Below are 26450 nucleotides of genomic sequence, written 5' to 3' on the forward strand. Positions count from 1 at the left end.
CCTGCTCCGGCTGGACGCTCTGCCGGCCGCTCCGGCCACCGCGACCACAAATGACCATAAATGACCACAAACGACACCTTGAGCACCCATTGCCCGTAATGACCAAAAATGACCCAAAATGGCCCCCAAATGACCCAAAATGACCCAAAAATGACCCAAACTGACCCAAAATGACCCAAACTGCCCCCAAACTGACCCCAGGACCTCCCCCTGCTCCGGCTGGACGCTCTGCCGGCCGCTCCGGCCACCGTGACCACAAATGACCATAAATGACCACAAACGACCCCTTGACCACCCATTGCCTATAATGAACCAAAATGACCCAAAATGGCCCCAAAATGACCCAAACTGACCCAAAATGACCCAAACTGCCCCAAACTGACCCCAGGACTTCCCCCTGCTCCGGCTGGACGCTCTGCCGGCCGCTCCGGCCACCGTCCTGGGCTTCTCCATGTTCAACACGAGCCATCGCTTCTACCCCGAGTTCGTGCGGAGCCTCAACATGTCCTGGAGGGAGAGCTGCGAGCTGGGGCCCTACCCCGGCCCCGCGGTGAGGGGGGACCCCGAAAAGCGCCGGGGGGACCCCGAAATTTGGGGGGGGAGGCAAAAAACCCCGCGGGAAACGGTGGGAAAATGGGGGAGAAAAGGGAAATTTGGGGGAGCGCGAAATTGCGAGATTTCGGGGAAAGGCGTGAAATTTTGGGGGTGAAATTCACTGGGGAAGTGGAAAATTTGGGGGGGGCCCCGAAAAGCACCGGGGGGACCCCGAAATTTGGGGGGGGAGGCAAAAAACCCCGCGGGAAACGGTGGGAAAATGGGGGAGAAAAGGGAAATTTGGGGGAGCGCGAAATTGCGAGATTTCGGAGAAAGGCGTGAAATTTTGGGGGTGAAATTCACTGGGGAAGTGGAAAATTTGGGGGGACCCCAAAAAGCGCCGGGGGGACCCCAAAATTGGGGGGGGGAGGCAAAAAACCCCGCGGGAAACGGTGGGAAAATGGGGGAGAAAAGGGAAATTTGGGGGGAGCGCGAAATCGCGAGATTTTGGGGAAAGGCGTGAAATTTTGGGGGTGAAATTCACTGGGGAAGTGGAAAATTTGGGGGGGGCCCCGAAAAGCACCGGGGGGACCCCGAAATTTGGGGGGGGAGGCAAAAAACCCCGCGGGAAACGGTGGGAAAATGGGGGAGAAAAGGGAAATTTGGGAACGTTGAAATCGCGAGATTTCGGGGAAAGGCGTGAAATTTTGGGGGTGAGAATGATCAAAAATTTGGGGGGACGCCCAAAAAATCTGGGGCGCAAAAAAGGAGAAAAATTCAGAAATTCGACATCTCAGAAAACCGAAATTTTTGGGGGTTTCTGGGGTGGGGATTTGGGGTTCTGAGGGACCGCAAAGCCTCTTGGAGGACCCCAAAAACCTTGAAAGGACCCCAAAAATCTCGGGAAAAAAAAAACCCAAAAATTCGGAAATTTGGGGTCTCAGAGAACCCAAATCCCGGGGGGTTTCTGGGGTGGGAATTTGGGATCTGGGGGACCCCAAACCCTCTTGGAAGACTCCAAAATTTGGGGGAGATCCCAAAAACCTTGAAAGGACCCCAAAAACCTTGGAGAAACCTCAAAACTTTGGGGGAAGAAATGATAAAAATTCGGAAATTTGACCTCTCAAAAAGCCCCGAATTCTTGGGGGTTTCTGGGGGCTTAGGGGACCCCAAACCCTCCCAGAGGACACCAAAATTTGGGGGACACCCCAAAAATCTTGAAGAGACCCCAAAAATTTTGGGGAAAAATCCCCCAAAAATTCGGAAATTTGGGGTCTCAGAGAACCCAAATCCCGGGGGGTTTCTGGGGTGGGGATTTGGGATCTGGGGGACCCCAAACCCTCTTGGAAGACTCCAAAATTTGGGGGAGACCCCAAAAACCTTGAAAGGACCCCAAAAAATCTTGAAGGGACCCCAAAAAATCTTGGGGGAAAAATGGTGAAAATTTGGAAACTTGGCATTTCCAAGAACCCAAATCCTTGGGGATTTCTGGGGTGGGGATTTGGGATCTGAGGGACCCCAAAACTTGGGAGAGACCCCAAAAACAATGAAGGGACCCCAAAAATCTTGAAAGGACCCCAAAAACCTTGGAGAAACCTCAAAACTTTGGGGGAAGAAATGATAAAAATTCGGAAATTTGGGGTCTCCCTGGGGGTTTCTGGGGTGGGGATTTGGGATCTGGGGGACCCCAAACCCTCTTGGAAGACCCCAAAATTTGCTGGAGACCCCAAAAAACCTCGAAAGGACCCCAAAAAATCTTGAAGGGACCCCAAAAACCTTGGAGAAACCTCAAAACTTCGTGGGGGAGGGGGGGCGAAAAAACGGCAAAAATTTGGAAATGCGACGCCTAGAAAAACCGAATTTTTGGGGGGTTCCTGGGGTGGGGATTTGGGGTTCGGGGGACCCCAGAAAGCCCCGAATTTCCCCCGTCCCAGCTGTCGGCGGCGCTGCTGTTCGACGCCGTGCACGTGGTGGTGGGCGCCGTGCGGGAGCTGAACCGCAGCCAGGAGATCGGGGGGCGCCCCCTGGCCTGCGCCGCGCCCGGGATCTGGCCCCACGGCACCAGCCTGATGAACTACCTGAGGATGGTGAGGAGGCGCCAGAAAACCCCAGAATAACCCCCAAAAACACCCAAAACCAGCCCTGAAAACCCGGTGGGAATAACACGAAAATAACCCCAAAAACAGCCCCAAAACCCCTGAAACAATCCCCGAGAAAACCCCAGAAACAGCCCTAAAAACAATCCCAAAAAAATCAAAATACACCCAAAAACAATCCCAAAAAAACCCCAAAATACACCCAAAAACAAACCCAAAAAAAACCCAAAATACACCCAAAAACAAGCCTGAAAACCCGGTGGGAATAACACGAAAATAACCCCCAAACCAGCCCCAGAAACAGCTCTAAAAACAATCCCAAAAAAACCCCAAAATACACCCAAAAACAAGTCTGAAAAACCGGTTGGAATAACACGAAAATAACCCCAAAAAGAGCCCTAAAAATGTCCCCAAAAGCCCCGAAACAATCCCTAAGAAAACCCCAGAAATAGCCCTAAAAACAATCCCAAAAAAACCCAAAATACACCCAAAAACAAGCCTGAAAACCCGGTGGGAATAACACGAAAATAACCCCAAAACCTCTGAAAGAATCCCTGAGAAAACCCCAGAAACAGCCCTAAAAACAATCCCCAAAAACCCCAAAAAAACCCAAAAACAAGCCTGAAAACCCGGTGGGAATAACACGAAAATAACCCCAAAAACAGCCCCAAAACCCCTGAAACAATCCCCAAAAAACCCCAGAAACAGCCCTAAAGACAATCCCAAAAAAACCCAAAATACACCCAAAAACAATCCCAAAAAACCCCCAAAATACACCCAAAAACAATCCCAAAAAAAACCCAAAATACACCCAAAAACAATCCCAAAAAAACCCCAAAATACACCCAAAAACAAGCCTGAAAACCCAGTGGGAATAACACGAAAAAACCCCAAAACCAGCCCCAGAAACAGCCCTAAAAACAATCCCAAAAAACCCCAAAATACACCCAAAAACAAGCCTGAAAACCCGGTGGGGATAACACGAAAATAACCCCAAAAACAGCCCCAAAACCCCTGAAACAATCCCCGAGAAAACCCCAGAAACAGCCCCAAAAACAATCCCAATAAAAACCCAAATACACCCAAAAACAAGCCTGAAAACCCGGTGGGAATAACACGAAAATAACCCCAAAAACAGCCCCAAAAACAGCCCCAAAACCGCTGAAACAATCCCCAAGAAAACCCCAGAAACAGCCCCAAAAACAATCCCAAAAAAAACCCCAAAATACACCCAAAAACAATCCCAAAAAAACCCCAAAATACACCCAAAAACAAGTCTGAAAACCCGGTGGGAATAACACGAAAATAACCCCAAAACAGCCCCAAAAGCCCTGAAACAATCCCCGAGAATACCCCAGAAATAGCCCTAAAAACAATCCCAAACAAACCCAAAATACACCCAAAAACAAGCCTGAAAACCCGGTGGGAATAACACGAAAATAACCCCAAAACCAGCCCCAGAAACAGCTCTAAAAACAATCCCCAAAAACCCCAAAAAAACCCAAAAACAAGCCTGAAAACCCGGTGGGAATAACACGAAAATAGCCCCAAAACCAGCCCCAGAAACAGCCCTAAAAACAATCCCAAAAAAACCCCAAAATACACCCAAAAACAAGCCTGAAAAACCGGTTGGAATAACACGAAAATAACCCCAAAAAGAGCCCTAAAAATGTCCCCAAAAGCCCCGAAACAATCCCTAAGAAAACCCCAGAAATAGCCCTAAAAACAATCCCAAAAAAACCCAAAATACACCCAAAAACAAGCCTGAAAACCCGGTGGGAATAACACGAAAATAACCCCAAAACCAGCCCCAGAAACAGCTCTAAAAACAATCCCCAAAAACCCCAAAAAAACCCAAAAACAAGCCTGAAAACCCGGTGGGAATAACACGAAAATAACCCCAAAAACAGCCCCAAAAACAGCCCCAAAACCCCTGAAACAATCCCCGAGAAAACCCCAGAAACAGCCCTAAAAACAATCCCAAAAAAACCCAAATACTCCCAAAAACAAGCCTAAAAAACCGGTGGGAATAACACGAAAAAACCCCAAAAACAGCCCCAAAACCCCTGAAACAATCCCCGAGAAAACCCCAGAAACGGCCCTAAAACAATCCCAAAAAAACCCAAAATACACCCAAAAACAATCCCAAAAAAACCCCAAAATACACCCAAAAACAAGCCTAAAAAACCGGTTGGAATAACACGAAAATAACCCCAAAAACAGCCCCAAAACCCCCAAGAAAACCCCAGAAACAGCCTTAAAAATAATCCCAAAAAAACCAAAATATACCCAAAAACAAGCCTGAAAACCCGGTGGGAATATTACGAAAATAACCCCAAAAACAGCCCCAAAAACAGCCCCAAAACCCCAGAAACAGCCCTAAAAACAATCCCAAAAAACCCCAAAATACACCCAAAGCCAGCCCTGAAAACCCGGTGGGAATAACACGAAAATAACCCCAAAACCAGCCCCAGAAACAGCCCCAAAACCCCTGAAACAATCCCCAAGAAAACCCCAGAAACAGCCCCAAAAACAATCCCAAAAAAAACCCCAAAATACACCCAAAAACAATCCCAAAAAAACCCCAAAATACACCCAAAAACAAGTCTGAAAACCCGGTGGGAATAACACGAAAATAACCCCAAAACAGCCCCAAAAGCCCTGAAACAATCCCCGAGAATACCCCAGAAATAGCCCTAAAAACAATCCCAAAAAAACCCAAAATACACCCAAAAACAAGCCTGAAAACCCGGTGGGAATAACACGAAAATAACCCCCATAATAACCCTAAAAACAGCCACAAAACCCCAGAAACAGCCCTAAAAACAATCCCCAAAAACCCCAAAAAAACCCAAAAACAAGCCTGAAAACCCGGTGGGAATAACACGAAAATAGCCCCAAAACCAGCCCCAGAAACAGCCCTAAAAACAATCCCAAAAAAACCCCAAAATACACCCAAAAACAAGCCTGAAAAACCGGTTGGAATAACACGAAAATAACCCCAAAAAGAGCCCTAAAAATGTCCCCAAAAGCCCCGAAACAATCCCTAAGAAAACCCCAGAAATAGCCCTAAAAACAATCCCAAAAAAACCCAAAATACACCCAAAAACAAGCCTGAAAACCCGGTGGGAATAACACGAAAATAACCCCAAAACCAGCCCCAGAAACAGCTCTAAAAACAATCCCAAAAAACCCCAAAATACACCCAAAAACAAGCCCTAAAACCCGGTGGGAATAACACGAAAATAACCCCAAAAACCCGCGACAAAAACAGCCCCAAAACCACTGAAACAATCCCCGAGAAAACCCCAGAAACGGCCCTAAAAACAATCCCAAAAAAACCAAACTACACCCAAAAACAATCCCAAAAAAACCCCAAAATACACCCAAAAACAAGCCTGAAAACCCGGTGGGAATAACATGAAAATAACCCCAAAAACCCGCGACAAAAACAGCCCCAAAACCACTGAAACAATCCCCGAGAAAACCCCAGAAACAGCCCTAAAAACAATCCCAAAAAAATCAAACTACACCCAAAAACAAGCCTGAAAACCCGGTGGGAATAACACGAAAAAACCCCAAAAACAGCCCCAAAAACAGCCCCAAAACCCCTGAAACAATCCCCGAGAAAACCCCAGAAACGGCCCTAAAAACAATCCCCAAAAACCCCAAAATACACCCAAAAACAAGTCTGAAAATCCGGTGGGGGTAACACGAAAAAACCCCAAAAACAGCCCCAAAAACAGCCCCATAACCCCTGAAACAATACCCGAGAAAACCCCAGAAACAGCCCTAAAAACAATCCCAAAAAAATCAAAATACACCCAAAAACAATCCCAAAAAACCCCCAAAATACACCCAAAAACAATCCCAAAACCCCAGAAACAGCCCTAAAAATAATCCCAAAAAAATCCAAAATATACCCCAAAAACAAGCCTGAAAACGCGGTGGGAATAACACGAAAATAACCCCAAAAACACGAAAATAACCCCTGAAATAATGCCCGAGAAAACCCCAGAAACGGCCCTAAAAACAATCCCCAAAAAAATCCAAAATACACCCAAAAACAAGCCTAAAAAACCCCAAAATACACCCAAAAACAAGCCTGAAAACCCGGTGGGAATAACACGAAAATAACCCCAAAAACAGCCCCAAAACCCCTGAAACAATCCCCGAGAATACCCCAGAAACAGCCCTAAAAACAATCCCAAAAAAATCAAAATACACCCAAAAACAATCCCAAAAACACCCCAAAATACACCCAAAAACAATCCCAAAAAAACCCCCAAAATACACCCCAAAAACAATCCCAAAACCCAAGAAACAGCCCTAAAAACAATCCCAAAAAAACCCAAATACACCCAAAAACAAGCCTGAAAACGCGGTGGGAGTAACACGAAAATAACCCCAAAACCAGCCCCAGAAACAGCCCTAAAAACAATCCCAAAAAACCCCAAAATATACCCAAAAACAAGCCCTTAAACCCTGTCGGAATAACACGAAAATAACCCCAAAAACAGCCCCAAAAACAGCCCCAAAACCACTGAAATAATCCCTGAGAAAACCCCAGAAACAGCCCTAAAAACAATCCCAAAAAAACCCAAATACACCCAAAAACAAGCCTGAAAACCCGGTGGGAATAACTCGAAAAAACCCCAAAAACAGCCCCAAAACCGCTGAAACAATCCCTGAGAAAACCCCAGAAACAGCCCTAAAAACAATCCCAAAAAAACCAAAATACACCCAAAAACAATCCCAAAAAAACCCCAAAATACACCCAAAAACAATCCCAAAAAAACCAAAATACACCCAAAAACAAGCCTGAAAACCCGGTGGGAATAACACGAAAATAACCCCCAAAATAACCCTAAAAACAGCCACAAAACCCCAGAAACAGCCCTAAAAAAATCCCAAAAAACCCCAAAATATACCCAAAAACAAGCCTGAAAACCCGGTGGGAATAACACGAAAATAACCCCAAAACCAGCCCCAGAAACAGCTCTAAAAACAATCCCAAAAAAACCCCAAAATACACCCAAAAACAAGTCTGAAAAACCGGTTGGAATAACACGAAAATAACCCCAAAAAGAGCCCTAAAAATGTCCCCAAAAGCCCCGAAACAATCCCTAAGAAAACCCCAGAAATAGCCCTAAAAACAATCCCAAAAAAACCCAAAATACACCCAAAAACAAGCCTGAAAACCCGGTGGGAATAACACGAAAATAACCCCAAAAACCCTGAAAGAATCCCCGAGAAAACCCCAGAAACAGCCCTAAAAACAATCCCCAAAAACCCCAAAAAAACCCAAAAACAAGCCTGAAAACCCGGTGGGAATAACACGAAAATAACCCCAAAAACAGCCCCAAAAACAGCCCCAAAACCCCTGAAACAATCCCCGAGAAAACCCCAGAAACGGCCCTAAAAACAATCCCAAAAAAACCCAAAATACACCCAAAAACAATCCCAAAAAAACCCCAAAATACACCCAAAAACAAGCCTGAAAACCCGGTGGGAATAACACGAAAATAACCCCAAAAAACACCAGAAACAGCCCTAAGAACAATCCCAAAAACCCCCAAAATATACCCAAAAACAAGCCCTTAAACCCTGTCGGAATAACACGAAAACAGCCCCAAAAACAGCCCCAAAACCCCTGAAACAATCCCCGAGAAAACCCCAGAAACAGCCCTAAAAACAATCCCAAAAAAACCAAAATACATCCAAAAACAAGCCTGAAAACCCAGTGGGAATAACACAAAAATAACCCCCAAAATAACCCTAAAAACAGCCACAAAACCCCTGAAACAGCCCTAAAAAAAATCCCAAAAACCCCCAAAATATACCCAAAAACAAGCCCTAAAACCCGGTGGGAATCACACAAAAACAGCCCCAAAAACAGCCCCAAAACCCCTGAAACAATCCCCGAGAAAACCCCAGAAACAGCCCTAAAAACAATCCCAAAAAAATCAAAATACACCCAAAAACAATCCCAAAAAAACCCCAAAATACACCCAAAAACAATCCCAAAACCCCAGAAACAGCCCTAAAAACAATCCCAAAAAAACCCAAATACACCCAAAAACAAGCCTGAAAACGCGGTGGGAGTAACACGAAAATAACCCCAAAACCAGCCCCAGAAACAGCCCTAAAAACAATCCCAAAAAACCCCAAAATATACCCAAAAACAATCCCAAAAAAACCCTGTCGGAATAACACGAAAATAACCCCAAAAACAGCCCCAAAAACAGCCCCAAAACCACTGAAACAATCCCTGAGAAAACCCCAGAAACAGCCCTAAAAACAATCCCAAAAAAACCCAAATACACCCAAAAACAAGCCTGAAAACCCGGTGGGAATAACTCGAAAAAACCCCAAAAACAGCCCCAAAACCGCTGAAACAATCCCTGAGAAAACCCCAGAAACAGCCCTAAAAACAATCCCAAAAAAACCAAAATACACCCAAAAACAATCCCAAAAAAACCCCAAAATACACCCAAAAACAATCCCAAAAAAACCAAAATACACCCAAAAACAAGCCTGAAAACCCGGTGGGAATAACACGAAAATAACCCCCAAAATAACCCTAAAAACAGCCACAAAACCCCAGAAACAGCCCTAAAAAAATCCCAAAAAACCCCAAAATATACCCAAAAACAAGCCTGAAAACCCGGTGGGAATAACACGAAAATAACCCCAAAACCAGCCCCAGAAACAGCTCTAAAAACAATCCCAAAAAAACCCCAAAATACACCCAAAAACAAGTCTGAAAAACCGGTTGGAATAACACGAAAATAACCCCAAAAAGAGCCCTAAAAATGTCCCCAAAAGCCCCGAAACAATCCCTAAGAAAACCCCAGAAATAGCCCTAAAAACAATCCCAAAAAAACCCAAAATACACCCAAAAACAAGTCTGAAAACCCGGTGGGAATAACACGAAAATAACCCCAAAACCTCTGAAAGAATCCCCGAGAAAACCCCAGAAACAGCCCTAAAAACAATCCCCAAAAACCCCAAAAAAACCCAAAAACAAGCCTGAAAACCCGGTGGGAATAACACGAAAATAACCCCAAAAACAGCCCTAGAAACAGCCCCAAAACCCCTGAAACAATCCCCGAGAAAACCCCAGAAACGGCCCTAAAAACAATCCCAAAAAAATCAAAATACACCCAAAAACAATCCCAAAAAAACCCCAAAATACACCCAAAAACAAGCCTGAAAACCCGGTGGGAATAACACGAAAAAACCCCAAAACCAGCCCCAGAAACAGCCCTAAAAACAATCCCAAAAAACCCCAAAATATACCCAAAAACAAGCCTGAAAACCCAGTGGGAATAACACGAAAATAACCCCAAAAACACGAAAATAACCCCTGAAACAATCCCCGAGAAAACCCCAGAAACAGCCCTAAAAACAATCCCAAAAAAACCAAAATACACCCAAAAACAATCCCAAAAAAACCCCAAAATACACCCAAAAACAATCCCAAAACCACAGAAACAGCCCTAAAAACAATCCCAAAAAAACCCAAAATACACCCAAAAACAAGCCTGAAAACGCGGTGGGAGTAACACGAAAATAACCCCAAAACCAGCCCCAGAAACAGCCCTAAAAACAATCCCAAAAAACCCCAAAAAAACCCAAAAACAAGCCTGAAAACCCGGTGGGAATAACACGAAAATAACCCCAAAAACAGCCCCAAAAACAGCCCCAAAACCCCTGAAACAATCCCCGAGAAAACCCCAGAAACAGCCCTAAAAACAATCCCAAAAAAATCAAAATACACCCAAAAACAATCCCAAAAAACCCCCAAAATACACCCAAAAACAATCCCAAAAAAACCCCAAAATACACCCAAAAACAATCCCAAAAAAACCCAAAATACACCCAAAAACAATCCCAAAAAAACCCCAAAATACACCCAAAAACAAGCCTGAAAACCCGGTGGGAATAACACGAAAACAGCCCCAAAAACAGCCCCAAAACCCCTGAAACAATCCCTGAGAAAACCCCAGAAACGGCCCTAAAAACAATCCCAAAAAAATCAAAATACACCCAAAAACAATCCCAAAAAAACCCCAAAATACACCCAAAAACAATCCCAAAAAAAACCCAAAATACACCCAAAAACAATCCCAAAAAAACCCCAAAATACACCCAAAAACAAGCCTGAAAACCAGGTGGGAATAACACGAAAATAACCCCAAAACCAGCCCCAGAAACAGCTCTAAAAACAATCCCAAAAAAACCCCAAAATACACCCAAAAACAAGTCTGAAAAACCGGTTGGAATAACACGAAAATAACCCCAAAAAGAGCCCTAAAAATGTCCCCAAAAGCCCCGAAACAATCCCTAAGAAAACCCCAGAAATAGCCCTAAAAACAATCCCAAAAAAACCCAAAATACACCCAAAAACAAGTCTGAAAACCCGGTGGGAATAACACGAAAACAGCCCCAAAAACAGCCCCAAAACCCCTGAAACAATCCCCGAGAAAACCCCAGAAACGGCCCTAAAAACAATCCCAAAAAAATCAAAATACACCCAAAAACAATCCCAAAAAAACCCCAAAATACACCCAAAAACAAGCCTGAAAACCCGGTGGGAATAACACGAAAAAACCCCAAAACCAGCCCCAGAAACAGCTCTAAAAACAATCCCAAAAAAACCAAAATACACCCAAAAACAAGCCTGAAAACCCGGTGGGAATAACACGAAAATAACCCCAAAAACAGCCCCAAAAACAGCCCCAAAACCCCTGAAACAATCCCCGAGAAAACCCCAGAAACAGCCCTAAAAACAATCCCAAAAAAACCCAAAATACACCCAAAAACAATCCCAAAAAAAACCCAAAATACACCCAAAAACAATCCCAAAAAAACCCCAAAATACACCCAAAAACAAGCCTGAAAACCCGGTGGGAATAACACGAAAATAACCCCAAAACCTCTGAAAGAATCCCCGAGAAAACCCCAGAAACAGCCCTAAAAACAATCCCCAAAAACCCCAAAAAAACCCAAAAACAAGCCTGAAAACCCGGTGGGAATAACACGAAAATAACCCAAAAAACAGCCCTAGAAACAGCCCTAAAAACAATCCCAAAAAACCCCAAAATATACCCAAAAACAAGCCTGAAAACCCGGTGGGAATAACACGAAAACAGCCCCAAAAACAGCCCCAAAACCCCTGAAACAATCCCTGAGAAAACCCCAGAAACGGCCCTAAAAACAATCCCAAAAAAATCAAAATACACCCAAAAACAATCCCAAAAAACCCCCAAAATACACCCAAAAACAATCCCAAAAAAACCCCCAAAATACACCCCAAAAACAATCCCAAAAAAACCCCAAAATACACCCAAAAACAATCCCAAAAAACCCCCAAAATACACCCAAAAACAATCCCAAAAAAACCCCCAAAATACACCCCAAAAACAATCCCAAAAAAACCCCAAAATACACCCAAAAACAATCCCAAAAAAAACCCAAAATACACCCAAAAACAAGCCTGAAAACCAGGTGGGAATAACACGAAAATAACCCCAAAACCAGCCCCAGAAACAGCCCTAAAAACAATCCCAAAAAACCCCAAAATACACCCAAAAACAATCCCAAAAAAACCCCAAAATACACCCAAAAACAATCCCAAAAAAACCAAAATACACCCAAAAACAAGCCCTAAAACCCGGTGGGAATAACACGAAAGTAACCCCAAATATAACCCTAAAAACAGCCACAAAACCCCTGAAACAGCCCTAAAAAAAATCCCAAAAAACCCCAAAATACACCCAAAAACTGCCCCAAAACCCCTGAAACAATCCCCAAAAAACCCCAGAAACGGCCCTAAAAACAATCCCAAAAAAACCCAAAATACACCCAAAAACAATCCCAAAAAAACCCCAAAATACACCCAAAAACAATCCCAAAAAAATCCCAAATACACCCAAAAACAAACCTGAAAACCCGGTGGGAATAACACGAAAAAACCCCAAAAACAGCCCCAAAACCAAAATATTTTTTGGGATTTTTTTGGGTATATTTGGGGCATTTTTTGGGGTTTTTTTGGGTACATTTGGGGCATTTTTTGGGGTTTTTTTGGGTATATTTGGGACATTTTTGGGATATTTTTTGGGACATTTTTGGGACATTTTTGGGATATTTTTTGGGACATTTTTTGGATATTTTTTGGGTATATTTGGGACATTTTTGGGATATTTTTTGGGTGTGTTTTGGGACATTTTTGGGATATTTTTTGGGTATATTTGGGACATTTTTGGGATATTTTTTGGGTGTGTTTTGGGACATTTTTGGGATTTTTTTGGGTATATTTGGGACATTTTTGGGATATTTTTTGGGTGTGTTTTGGGACATTTTTGGGATTTTTTTGGGTATATTTGGGACATTTTTGGGATTTTTTTGGGTATATTTGGGACGTTTTTTGGGATATTTTTTGGGTATATTTGGGACATTTTTGGGATATTTTTTGGGTATATTTTGGTTGTTTTTTGGGATATTTTTTGGGTGTGTTTTGGGACATTTTTGGGATATTTTTTGGGTATATTTTGGTTGTTTTTTGGGATATTTTTTGGGTGTGTTTTGGGACATTTTTGGGATTTTTTTGGGTATATTTGGGACGTTTTTTGGGATATTTTTTGGGTATATTTGGGACGTTTTTTGGGATATTTTTTGGGTATATTTGGGACATTTTTGGGATATTTTTTGGGTGTGTTTTGGGACATTTTTGGGATATTTTTTGGGTGTGTTTTGGGACGTTTTTTGGGATATTTTTTGGGTGTGTTTTGGGACGTTTTTTGGGATATTTTTTGGGTGTGTTTTGGGTCATTTTTGGGTTATTTTTTGGGTATATTTGGGACATTTTTGGGATATTTTTTGGGTATATTTTGGTTGTTTTTTGGGATATTTTTTGGGTGTGTTTTGGGACTTTTTTGGGATATTTTTTTGTGTATATTTGGGACGTTTTTTGGGATATTTTTTGGGTGTGTTTTGGGACATTTTTGGGATATTTTTTGGGTGTGTTTTGGGACGTTTTTTGGGATATTTTTTGGGTGTGTTTTGGGTCATTTTTGGGTTATTTTTTGGGTATATTTGGGACATTTTTTGGGATATTTTTTGGGTATATTTGGGAGATTTTTTGGGATATTTTTTGGGTGTGTTTTGGGACATTTTTGGGATATTTTTTGGGTCCGTTTTGGGACATTTTTGGGATATTTTTTGGGTCCGTTTGGGGACATTTTTGGGATATTTTTTCGGTAAATTTGGGACATTTTTTGGGATATTTTTTGGGTATATTTGGGACGTTTTTTGGGATATTTTTTGGGTATATTTGGGACATTTTTGGGATATTTTTTGGGTATATTTAGGACATTTTTTGGGATATTTTTTGGGTATGTTTGAGGCATTTTTGGCTCCATTTTGGCCCGTTTTGGGTGCGTTTTCCCAGGTGGAGTACGACGGCCTGACGGGGCGCGTGGAGTTCAACAGCAAAGGGCAGCGCACGAATTACAGCCTGAGGGTGCTGGAGAAGGGCAAGGACGGACACAGGGAGGTGAGTGACCCCTGAGTGACCCCTGAGTGACCCCTGAGTGACCCCTGAGTGACCCCTGAGTGACCCCTGACCCCTGAGTGACCCCTGACCCCGGCAGGTGGGCGTGTGGTTCTCCAACCGGACGCTGGCCATGGACGAGGCCACGCTGGCCCTGAACGCCTCGGACAGCCTGGCCAACAAGACGCTGATCATCACCACCATACTGGTCTGTACTGGTTTGTACTGGGAGGGACTGGGAGGGGCTGGGAAAGGGTTAAAGGGGGTCTGGGGTTACTGGTTTGTACTGGGAGGGACTGGGATAAGCTGGGAGGGGATTGGGATAAACTGGTTTGTACTGGGATAAACTGGGAGGGCGCTGCAGTTCCCACAGCCGCCACCAGGGGGAGCAGTGAGTGCATTGAGGGGCTGGGAAAGGGTTAAAGGGGGATTAGGGGTTACTGGTTTGTACTGGGAGGGACTGGGAAAGGGTTAAAGGGGGATTTGGGGTTACTGGTTTGTACTGGGAGGGATTGGGAAAGGGTTAAAGGGGGTCTGGGGTTACTGGTTTGTACTGGGAGGGGTTGGGAAAGGGTTAAAGGGGGTCTGGGGTCACTGGTTTGTACTGGGAGGGGCTGGGAGCCACCGGTGCCCATCAGGGTCTCCATTTGGGGTCTCCATTGATCCCCCATTGATCCTCAATTGATCCCCATTGATCCCCAATTAATTTCCCCACTAGTTTCCCCCCAGACTTGCCTCCCAAATCCCAAACCCCAAACCCCAAACCCCAATAATTAACCCCAAACCCCAATAACCGACCCCAAAACCCCAATAATTAACCCCAAACCCCAATAACCGACCCCAAAACCCCAATAATTAACCCCAAACCCCAATAACTGACCCCAAAACCCCAATAATTAACCCCAAACCCCAATAACTGACCCCAAAACCCCAATAATTAACCCCAAACCCCAATAACTGACCCCAAAACCCCAATAATTAACCCCAAATCCCAATTTTAAGAGAACCCGTACAAGATGCGGGTGGGCGGCCCCGATCTATACGAGGGGATTTGCGTGGACACTGCAGTGACCAATCCCATACCCAATAACCAACCCCAAACTCCAATAACCAACCCCAAACCCCAATAACCGACCCCAAAACCCCAATAATTAACCCCAAACCCCAATAATTAAACCCAAACCCTATAATTTTAGGAGAACCCGTACGTGATGCGGGTGGGCGGCGATCGCTACGAGGGGATTTGCGTGGACACTGCAGTGACCAATCCCATACCCAATAACCAACCCCAAACCCCAATAACCAACCCCAAACCCCAATAACCGACCCCAAACCCCAATAACCAATCCCATACCCAATAACCAATCCCAAACCCCAATAACCAATCCCATACCCAATAACCAACCCCAACCCCCAATAACCAACCCCAAACCCCAATAACCGACCCCAAACCCCAATAACCAACCCCAAACCCCATAATTTTAGGATAACCCGTACGTGATGCGGGTGGGCGGCCCTGATCGCTACGAGGGGATTTGCATGGACACTGCAGTGACCAATCCCATACCCAATAACCAACCCCAAACCCCAATCCCATACCCAAAACCCCAATAATTAACCCCAATAATTTACCCCAAACCCTATAATTTTAGGAGAACCCGTACGTGATGCGGGTGGGCGGCGATCGCTACGAGGGGTTTTGCGTGGACACTGCAGTGACCAATCCCATACCCAATAACCAATCCCTTACCCAATAACCAACCCCAAACCCCAATAATTAACCCCAAACCCCAATAACCAACCCCAAACCCCAATAACCGACCCCAAACCCCAATAACCGACCCCAAACCCCAATAACCGACCCCAAACCCCAATAACCAATCCCATACCCAATAACCAACCCCAAACCCCAATAACCGACCCCAAACCCCAATAACCAATCCCATACCCAATAACCAACCCCAAACCCCAATAACCAACCCCAAACCCCAATAACCAACCCCAAACCCCAATAACCGACCCCAAACCCCAATAACCGACCCCAAACCCCAATAACCAATCCCATACCCAATAACCAACCCCAAACCCCAATAACCGACCCCAAACCCCAATAATTAACCCCAAACCCCATAATTTTAGGAGAACCCGTACGTGATGCGGGTGGGCGGCGATCGCTACGAGGGGTTTTGCGTGGACACTGCAGTGACCAATCCCGTACCCAATAACCGACCCCAAACCCCAATAACCAACCCCAAACCCCAATTACCAATCCCATACCCAATAACCAACCCCAAACCCCAATAACCAACCCCAAACCCCAATAACCAACCCCAAACCCCAATAACCGACCCCAAACCCCAATAACCAATCCCATACCCAATAACCAACCCCAAACCCCAATAACTGACCCCAACCCCCAATAATTAACCCCAAACCCCAATAACTGACCCCAAAACCCCAATAATTAACCCCAAACCCCAATAACCAACCCCAAACCGTATAATTTTAGGAGAACCCGTACGTGATGCGGGTGGGCGGCGATCGCTACGAGGGGTTTTGCGTGGACACTGCAGTGACCAATCCCATACCCAATAACCAACCCCAAACCCCAATAACCAACCCCAAACCCCAATAACCGACCCCAAACCCCAATAACCAACCCCAAACCCCATAATTTTAGGAGAACCCGTACGTGATGCGGGTGGGCGGCGATCGCTACGAGGGGTTTTGCGTGGACATGCTGCGCGAGCTGGCGGCGCTGCTCAAGTTCCGCTTCCACATCAAGCTGGTGGAGGACGGGCTCTACGGGGCGCCGGAACCCAACGGCTCCTGGACGGGCATGGTGGGAGAGCTCATCAACCGGGTACGGGAACGGGGGAAAAAAATCCTACTAAAAAAAAATAAATCCCATAATGGAAAAAATTATTGGGAAAAACCCCGTAACGAAAATCCCGTAGAGGGGGAAAAAAAAAAATCCCGCAATGAAAATCCCAAAAGGAGCCCAACGGCTCCTGGATGGGCATGGTGGGAGAGCTCATCAACCGGGTACGGGAACGGGGGAAAAAAATCCTATCAAAAAAAAATAAATCCCATAATGGAAAAAATTATTGGGAAAAACCCCGTAACGAAAATCCTGTAGAGGGGGAAAAAAAAAATCCCGCAATGAAAATCCCAAAAGGAGCCCAACGGCTCCTGGATGGGCATGGTGGGAGAGCTCATCAACCGGGTACGGGAACGGGGGAAAAAAATCCTATAAAAAAAAAATAAATCCCATAATGGAAAAAATTATTGGGAAAAACCCCGTAACGAAAATCCCGTAGAGGGGGAAAAAAAAAATCCCGCAATGAAAATCCCAAAAGGAGCCCAACGGCTCCTGGATGGGCATGGTGGGAGAGCTCATCAACCGGGTACGGGAACGGGGGAAAAAAATCCTATCAAAAAAAAATAAATCCCATAATGGAAAAAAAATCCCGTTGGGAAAAAAATCCCGTAGAGGGGGGAAAAAAAAAATCCCGCAATGAAAATCCCAAAAGGAGCCCAACGGCTCCCGGACGGGCGCGGTGGGAGAGGTCGTCAGCCGGGTACGGGAACGGGGAGGAAAAAAATCCTGTAAAAAAATAAATCCCAAAATGAAAATTCCTGTAATGAAAAGAATCCCCATAAGGAAAAAATGCCGTGGGGAAAATCCCCGTAACGAAGAAAATCCCGTAGGGAAAAACCCGGTGAGGAAAATCCCGTAATGAAAGAAATCCCAAGAGGAAAATCCCAAAAGGGGCAAAAAAAATCCCATTGGGAAATCCCTCGTGAAGAAAAATATCCCGTAGGGAAAAATAAATATCCCGTAGGGAAAAATAAAATATCCCGTAGGGAAAAATAAAATATCCCGTAGGGAAAAATAAATATCCCGTAGGGAAAAATAAAATATCCTATAAGGGAAAAATAAATATCCCATAAGGGAAAAATCCCATGAGGAAAATCCCATAGGGGGCAAAAAAAATCCCATTGGGAAATCCCTCGTGAAGAAAAATATCCCGTAGGGAAAAATAAAATATCCTATAAGGGAAAAATAAATATCCCGTAGGGAAAAATAAAATATCCCGTAGGGAAAAATCCCATTAGGAAAAATCCCCATAATGATAAAAAAATCCCGTAATGAAAAAAAATTCCTGCGATGAAAAATACGGAAAATTCCCTAAGGAAAATCTCGTGAGGAAAAAATCCCGTTGGAAAAAATCCCAGCCCCTCCTGACCCCACATTTTTGGGGTTTTTGGGGTTTTGGGGTCTCCCCTGACCCCCCGTTTTTGGGTTTTTGGGGTCTCCTGACCCCACATTTTTGGGTTTTTGGGTTTTTGGGGTCTCCATCCCGGGATTTTTTGGGGTTTTGGGTTTTTGGGGTCTCCTGACCCCCCGTTTTTGGGTTTTTGGGGTCCGCACAAAGCCAACCCCACATTTTTGGTGTTCTGGGGTCTCCTCACCCCACACTTTTTGGAGTTTTGGTGTTTTGGGGTCTCCCCTGACCCCCCATTTTTGGGTTTTTGGGGTCTCCATCCCCCCTGACCCCACATTTTGGGGTTTTTGGTGTTTTGGGGTCTCCCCTGACCCCACATTTTTGGGTTTTTGGGGTCTCCTGACCCCACATTTTTTGGGTTTTTGGGTTTTTGGGGTCTCCTGACCCCCTGTTTTTGGGTTTTTTGGGTTTTTGGGGTCTCCATCCCGGGATTTTTTGGGTTTTTGGGGTCTCCTGACCCCACATTTTTGGGTTTTTGGGTTTTTGGGGTCTCCTGACCCCACATTTTTGGGTTTTTGGGTTTTTGGGGTCTCCATCCCGTGATTTTTTGGGTTTTTGGGTTTTTGGGGTCTCCATCCCGTGATTTTTTGGGTTTTTGAGTTTTTGGGGTCTCCATCCCGTGATTTTTTGGGGTTTTGAGTTTTTGGGGTCTCCATCCCGTGATTTTTTGGGTTTTTTGGGTTTTTGGGGTCTCCATCCCGTGATTTTTTGGCTTTTTTGGGTTTTTGGGGTCTCCATCCCGGGATTTTTTGGGTTTTTTGGGTTTTTGGGGTCTCCTGAGCCCCCGTTTTTGGGTTTTTTGGGTTTTTGGGGTCTCCATCCCGGGATTTTTTGGGTTTTTTGGGTTTTTGGGGTCTCCTGACCCCCCGTTTTTGGGTTTTTGGGCTCCGCAGAAAGCTGACCCCACATTTTTGGGTTTTTGGGTTTTTGGGGTCTCCTGACCCCACATTTTTGGGTTTTTGGGTTTTTGGGGTCTCCATCCCGTGATTTTTTGGGTTTTTGGGTTTTTGGGGTCTCCATCCCGTGATTTTTTGGGTTTTTGGGTTTTTGGGGTCTCCATCCCGTGATTTTTTGGGGTTTTGAGTTTTTGGGGTCTCCATCCCGTGATTTTTTGGGTTTTTTGGGTTTTTGGGGTCTCCTGACCCCCCGTTTTTGGGTTTTTGGGCTCCGCAGAAAGCTGACCCCACATTTTTGGGTTTTTGGGTTTTTGGGGTCTCCTGACTCCCCGTTTTTGGGTTTTTGGGGTCTCCTGACCCCACATTTTTGGGTTTTTGGGTTTTTGGGGTCTCCATCCTGGGATTTTTTGGGTTTTTTGGGTTTTTGGGGTCTCCATCCCGGGATTTTTTGGGTTTTTGGGGTCTCCTGACCCCACATTTTTGGGTTTTTTGGGTTTTTGGGGTCTCCTGACCCCACATTTTTGGGTTTTTTGGGTTTTTGGGGTCTCCATCCCGTGATTTTTTGGGTTTTTGGGTTTTTGGGGTCTCCATCCCGTGATTTTTTGGGGTTTTGAGTTTTTGGGGTCTCCATCCCGTGATTTTTTGGGGTTTTGAGTTTTTGGGGTCTCCATCCCGTGATTTTTTGGGTTTTTTGGGTTTTTGGGGTCTCCATCCCGTGATTTTTTGGCTTTTTTGGGTTTTTGGGGTCTCCATCCCGGGATTTTTTGGGTTTTTTGGGTTTTTGGGGTCTCCTGACCCCCCGTTTTTGGGTTTTTGGGCTCCGCAGAAAGCTGACCCCACATTTTTGGGTTTTTGGGTTTTTGGGGTCTCCTGACCCCCCGTTTTTGGGTTTTTGGGTTTTTGGGGTCTCCATCCCGTGATTTTTTGGGTTTTTTGGGTTTTTGGGGTCTCCATCCCGGGATTTTTTGGGTTTTTTGGGTTTTTGGGGTCTCCTGAGCCCCCGTTTTTGGTTTTTTTTGGGTTTTTGGGGTCTCCATCCCGGGATTTTTTGGGTTTTTTGGGTTTTTGGGGTCTCCTGACCCCCCGTTTTTGGCTTTTTGGGTTCCGCAGAAAGCCGACCTGGCGGTGGCGGCGTTCACCATCACGGCCGAGCGCGAGAAGGTAATCGACTTCTCCAAGCCCTTCATGACCCTGGGCATCAGCATCCTCTACCGCGTGCACATGGTGAGGTTCGGGGCGTTTTTTGGGGTTTTTTGGGGTTTTTTGGGGTTTTTTGGGGTTTTTTTTGGGGTTTTTATAGGATTTTGTGTTTTTGTGGGGTTTTTATGGGGGTTTATGGGGCTTTTGTAGGGTTTTGTGGGGGTTTGGGGTCTGGGATTTGGGGTTTTTGGGGTTTTTGGGGTTCGGGCATCAGCATCCTCTACCGCGAGCACATGGTGAGGTTTGGGGCGTTTTTGGGGTTTTTTGGGGTTTTTTGGGGTTTTTATAGGATTTTGTGTTTTTGTGGGGTTTTTATGGGGGTTTATGGAGCTTTTGTAGGGTTTTGTGGGGGTTTGGGGTCTGGGATTTGGGGTTTTTGGGGTTTTTGGGGTTCGGGCATCAGCATCCTCTACCGCGTGCACATGGTGAGGTTTGGGGCGTTTTATAGGGTTTTAGGGATTTTATAGGATTTTTATATGATTTTATATTTTTGTGGGTTTTTTTGGGTTTTTTTTTTGGGGTTTTATGGGGATTTTATGGGGTTCGGGCGTCAGCATCCTCTACCGCGTGCACATGGTCAGTTTTGGGGTTTTTGTGGGGTTTTTGTTGATTTTGGGCCATTTTAGGGTCAGTTTTGGGGCTGTTTAGTGTCAGTTTTGGGGCCAATTTTGTGTCGCCTTTGTGTCGGTTTTAGGGTCAGTTTTGGGGCTATTTTCTATTTATTTTGGGGTCAGTTTAGGGTCAGTTTTGGGGCATTTTTATGTTGAATTTCGGGTCACTTTTGGGGTAGTTTTGGGGCAGTTTTATGTCAAATTTAGGGTCAGTTTTGGGTTATTTTTGTGGTCAGTTTTGGGGCAGTTTTGTGTCAGTTTTAGGATCAGTTTTGGGGCTATTTTGGGTCACTTTTCCATCGATTTTGGGTCATTTTGGGTTCTATTTCGGGGCAGGTTTTTGGGCACTTTTGGGTGTTTTTTTTTTTGTGGATTTTGGGTCATTTTGGGGTCAGTTTTGGGCCATTTTTAGGGTCAGCTTCGGGGCTATTTTGGGTCATTTTTTTGTGGGTTTTGGGTCATTTTGGGGTCAGTTTTGGGGCTATTTTCTATTTATTTTGGGGTCAGTTTAGGGTCAGTTTTGGGGCATTTTTATGTTGAATTTCGGGTCACTTTTGGGGTAGTTTTGGGGCAGTTTTATGTCAAATTTAGGGTCAGTTTTGGGTTATTTTTGTGGTCAGTTTTGGGGCAGTTTTGTGTCAGTTTTAGGGTCAGTTTTGGGGCTATTTTGGGTAAATTTTCTGTCAATTTTAGGTCATTTTTGAGTCAGTTTTGGGGCGGGTTTCGGGGCAAATTTCTGTGGATTTTGGGGTCAGTTTGGAGGCAGTTTACTCTCAGTTTTAGGATCAGTTTTAGGGCTATTTTGGGTCACTTTTCCATCGATTTTGGGTCATTTTGGGTTCTATTTCAGGGCAGGTTTTTGGGCACTTTTGGGTGTTTTTTTTTTGTGGATTTTGGGTCATTTTGGGGTCAGTTTTGGGGCTATTTTTAGGGTCAGCTTTGGAGCTATTTTGGGTCATTTTTTTGTGGGTTTTGGGTCATTTTGGGGTCAGTTTTGGGCCAGTTTTAGGGTCAGCTTCGGGGCTATTTTGGGTCATTTTTCTGTGGGTTTTGGGTCATTTTGGGGTCAGTTTTGGGGCTATTTTTAGGGTAAGCTTTGGGGCTATTTTGGGTCATTTTTTTGTGGGTTTTGGGTCATTTTGGGGTCAGTTTTGGGCCAGTTTTAGGGTCAGCTTCGGGGCTATTTTGGGTCACTTTTCCATCGATTTTGGGTCATTTTGGGTTCTATTTCGGGGCAGGTTTTGGGGCACTTTTGGGTCATTTTTTTGTGGGTTTTGGGTCATTTTGGGGTCAGTTTTGGGCCATTTTTAGGGTCATCTTTGGGGCTATTTTGGATCATTGTTTGTGGATTTTGGGTCATTTTGGAGTCAGTTTTGGGCCAGTTTTAGGGTCAGCTTCGGGGCTATTTTGGGTCATTTTTTTTGTGGGTTTTGGGTCATTTTGGGGTCAGTTTTGGGCCAGTTTTAGGGTCAGCTTCGGGGCTATTTTGGGTCATTTTTCTGTGGGTTTTGGGTCATTTTGGGGTCAGTTTCGGGGCAGTTTTGGGGCAATTTTCGGTGGATTTTGAGGTCAGTTTTGGGGCAATTTTCTGCGGATTTTGGGTCATTTTGGGTCAGTTTGGGGCGGTCTCCGGGCCCAGCGCGGGGGTCTCACTCGGCGTCCCCCCAGGGCCGCAAGCCGGGGTATTTCTCCTTCCTAGACCCCTTCTCTCCGGCCGTGTGGCTCTTCATGCTCCTGGCCTACCTGGCCGTCAGCTGCGTGCTCTTCCTGGCCGCCAGGTGAGCGGGGACGCCCCCAAAACGGTGCCCAAAACTGGGGGGGAATGACCCAGAAACGGGGCCCAAAAATGGGGAGGGACGCCCCAAAAATGGGGCCCAAAAATGGGGAGGGACGCCCCAAAAAATGGCCCCAAAAATGAGGGGGAATGACCCAGAAACGGGGCCCAAAAATGGGGAGGGACGCCCCAAAAACGGGGCCCAAAAATGGGGGGGAATGACCCAGAAACGGGGCCCAAAAATGGGGGGGGATGCCCCAAAAACGGGGCCCAAAAATGGGGGGGAATGACCCAGAAACGGGGCCCAAAAATGGGGAGGGATGCCCCAAAAATGGGGCCCAAAAGTGGGGAGGGATGCCCCAAAAATGGGGCCCAAAATTTGGGGAGGGGACGCCCCAAAAAATGGCCCCAAAAATGAGGGGGAATGACCCAGAAACGGGGCCCAAAAATGGGGAGGGAGGCCCCAAAAACGGGGCCCAAAAATGGGGGGGGACGCCCCAAAAACGGGGCCCAAAAATGAGGGGGAATGACCCAGAAACGGGGCCCAAAAATGGGGAGGGACGCCCCAAAAACGGGGCCCAAAAATGGGGAGGGACGCCCCAAAAATGGGGCCCAAAATTTGGGAGGGGACGCCCCAAAAAATGGCCCCAAAAATGGGGGGGGAATGCCACAAAAATGGACCCAAAAATTGGGGTGGGACACCCCTAAAAAATGGCCCCAAAATTGGGGGGGGGACGACACACCCTGAAAACGGGGCCCGAAATTGGGGGGGATGCCCCAAAAATGGCCCCAAATTATTTTGGGGGGTCCCAGATTAATTTAGGGTGGTCCCAGATTATTTTTGGGTGGTCCCAGATGGGTTCAGGTGAGCTCCGACTGGTTCGGGGGGGGGGGGTCCCAAATTAATTTGGGGTGGTCCCAAAATTAATTAGGGTGGTCCTAGCTGGGTTCATGTGTTCCCAAATTAATTTGGGGGGGTCCCACGGGAATTTTTGGGGCTCCCATAGGGAATTGGGGTGGTCTCACATAGGTTTGGGGTGATCCCAGATTATTTTTGGGTGGTCCCAGATGGGTTCAGGTGTTCCCAAATTAATTCAGGGTGATCCCAAATTAATTCAGGGTGGTCCCAGATTATTTTTGGGTGGTCCCAGATGGGTTCAGATGTTCCCAATTTAATTCAGGGTGATCCCAAATTAATTCAGGGTGGTCCCAGATTAATTTTGGGGGGTCCCAGATGGGTTCAGGTGTTCCCAATTTAATTCAGGGTGGTCCCAGATTAATTCAGGGTGGTCCCAGATTAATTTAGGGTGGTCCCAGATTATTTTTGGGTGGTCCCAGATGGGTTCAGGTGTTCCCAAATTAATTCAGGGTGATCCCAGATTATTTTTGGGTGGTCCCAGAGGGGTTCAGATGTTCCCAAATTAATTCAGGGTGGTCCCAGATTAATTTTGGGTGGTCCCAGAGGGGTTCAGATGTTCCCAATTTAATTCAGGGTGATCCCAAATTAATTCAGGGTGGTCCCAGATTAATTTTGGGTGGTCCCAGATTATTTCAGGGTGGTCCCAGATGGGTTCAGGTGTTCCCAAATTAATTCAGGGTGATCCCAGATTAATTTTGGGTGGTCCCAGATTATTTTTGGGTGGTCTCAGATGGGTTCAGGTGTTCCCAAATTAATTCAGGGTGATCCCAGATTAATTTTGGGTGGTCCCAGACGGGTTCAGGTGTTCCCAAATTAATTCAGGGTGATCCCAGATTATTTCAGGGTGTTCCCAAATTATTTCAGGGTGGTCCCAGATTATTTTTGGGTGGTCTCAGATGGGTTCAGGTGTTCCCAAATTAATTCAGGGTGGTCCCAGATTATTTTTGGGTGGTCCCAGATTATTTCAGGGTTGTCCCAGATTATTTTTGGGTGGTCCCAGATGGGTTCAGGTGATCCCAGATTATTTCAGGGTGATCCCAGATTATTTCAGGGTGGTCCCAGATTATTTCAGGGTGGTCCCAGATTATTTTTGGGTGGTCCCAGATGGGTTCAGGTGTTCCCAAATTAATTCAGGGTGATCCCAGATTATTTCAGGGTGTTCCCAAATTAATTCAGGGTGGTCCCAGATTATTTCAGGGTGGTCCCAGATTATTTTTGGGTGGTCCCAGACCAGTTTGGGGCGGCCCCAGATGCCTTCAGGTGATTCCAGAGGGGTTTTGGGGTGCTTCAAAACCGCTTCAAGGTGACCCCAAATTAATTCAGGGTGACCCCCCCAACTCGGGGGTCCACCCCTGGATGGGACTCCCCCATCCCAGATTGGGGGGGGGTCCCGACCTCTCCCGCCCCCCCTCCCCGTTGCAGGCTGAGCCCGTACGAGTGGTACAACCCGCACCCGTGCCTGCGCGAGCGCCCGGGGCTGGTGCAGAACCAGTACACGCTGGGCAACAGCCTCTGGTTCCCCGTGGGGGGGTTCCTGCAGCAGGGCGCCGAGGTGCTGCCCCGCGCGCTCTCCACGCGCTGCGTCAGCGGGGTCTGGTGAGAATCCCCAAATTCGGGGCATTTTGGGTGATTTTGGGGTGATTTATGGGGTGTATGTGGGGATTTGGGGGGGGATTTGGGGGGATTTGGGGGGGATTTGGGGGGATTTGGGGAGGGGGGTTCCTGCAGCAGGGCGCCGAGGTGCTGCCCCGCGCGCTCTCCACGCGCTGCGTCAGCGGGGTCTGGTGAGAATCCCCAAATTCGGGGCATTTTGGGTGATTTTGGGGTGATTTATGGGGTGTATGTGGGGATTTGGGGGGATTTATGGGGTGTATATGGGGGTATTTGGGGGGATTTGGGGGGGATTTGGTGGGATTTGGGGGGATTTGGGGAGGGGGGTTCCTGCAGCAGGGCGCCGAGGTGCTGCCCCGGGCGCTCTCCACGCGCTGCGTCAGCGGGGTCTGGTGAGGAAACAAAAAATCCCGTGGTTTTGGGGTGATTTTGGGTGATTTTGGGGTGATTTATGGGGTGTATGTGGGGTGTATATGGGGGGATTTGGGTGGGATTTGGGGGGATTTGGGGAGGGGGGTTCCTGCAGCAGGGCGCCGAGGTGCTGCCCCGCGCGCTCTCCACGCGCTGCGTCAGCGGGGTCTGGTGAGAATCCCCAAATTCGGGGCATTTTGGGTGATTTTGGGGTGATTTATGGGGTGTATATGGGGGTATTTGGGGGGATTTGGGGGGGATTTGGTGGGATTTGGGGGGATTTGGGGGGATTTGGGGAGGGGGGTTCCTGCAGCAGGGCGCCGAGGTGCTGCCCCGCGCGCTCTCCACGCGCTGCGTCAGCGGGGTCTGGTGAGAATCCCCAAATTTTGGGTGATTTTGGGTGGTTTTTGGTGATTTTTGGTGATTTTGGGGTGATTTATGGGGTGTATATGGGGGTATTTGTGGGTATTTGTGGGTATTTGGGGGGGATTTGGGGATGTTTGGGGGTATTTGGTGATTTTTGGTGATTTTTGGTGATTTTGGGGTGATTTT

The 26450-nt window shown here is 46.3% G+C and overlaps 1 protein-coding gene across 1 annotated transcript in view; it reads left to right on the plus strand.

Moving 5' to 3' along the window:
* Nucleotides 1–26450, plus strand: part of GRIK5 (glutamate ionotropic receptor kainate type subunit 5) — a 56361-nt gene that overhangs the window by 20075 nt on the left and 9836 nt on the right. The window contains exons 7-14 of the mRNA XM_058823120.1: nt 389–550; nt 2469–2621; nt 14086–14190; nt 14288–14395; nt 16868–17050; nt 20483–20596; nt 22852–22961; nt 25299–25472. Coding sequence (XP_058679103.1) covers nt 389–550; nt 2469–2621; nt 14086–14190; nt 14288–14395; nt 16868–17050; nt 20483–20596; nt 22852–22961; nt 25299–25472 — 1109 coding nt within the window. The remainder of the gene's footprint in view (nt 1–388; nt 551–2468; nt 2622–14085; nt 14191–14287; nt 14396–16867; nt 17051–20482; nt 20597–22851; nt 22962–25298; nt 25473–26450) is intronic.

Source organism: Ammospiza caudacuta, chromosome 38 (assembly GCF_027887145.1).
Source record: "Ammospiza caudacuta isolate bAmmCau1 chromosome 38, bAmmCau1.pri, whole genome shotgun sequence".
In the NCBI taxonomy this organism is placed as follows: Eukaryota; Metazoa; Chordata; class Aves; order Passeriformes; family Passerellidae; genus Ammospiza; species Ammospiza caudacuta.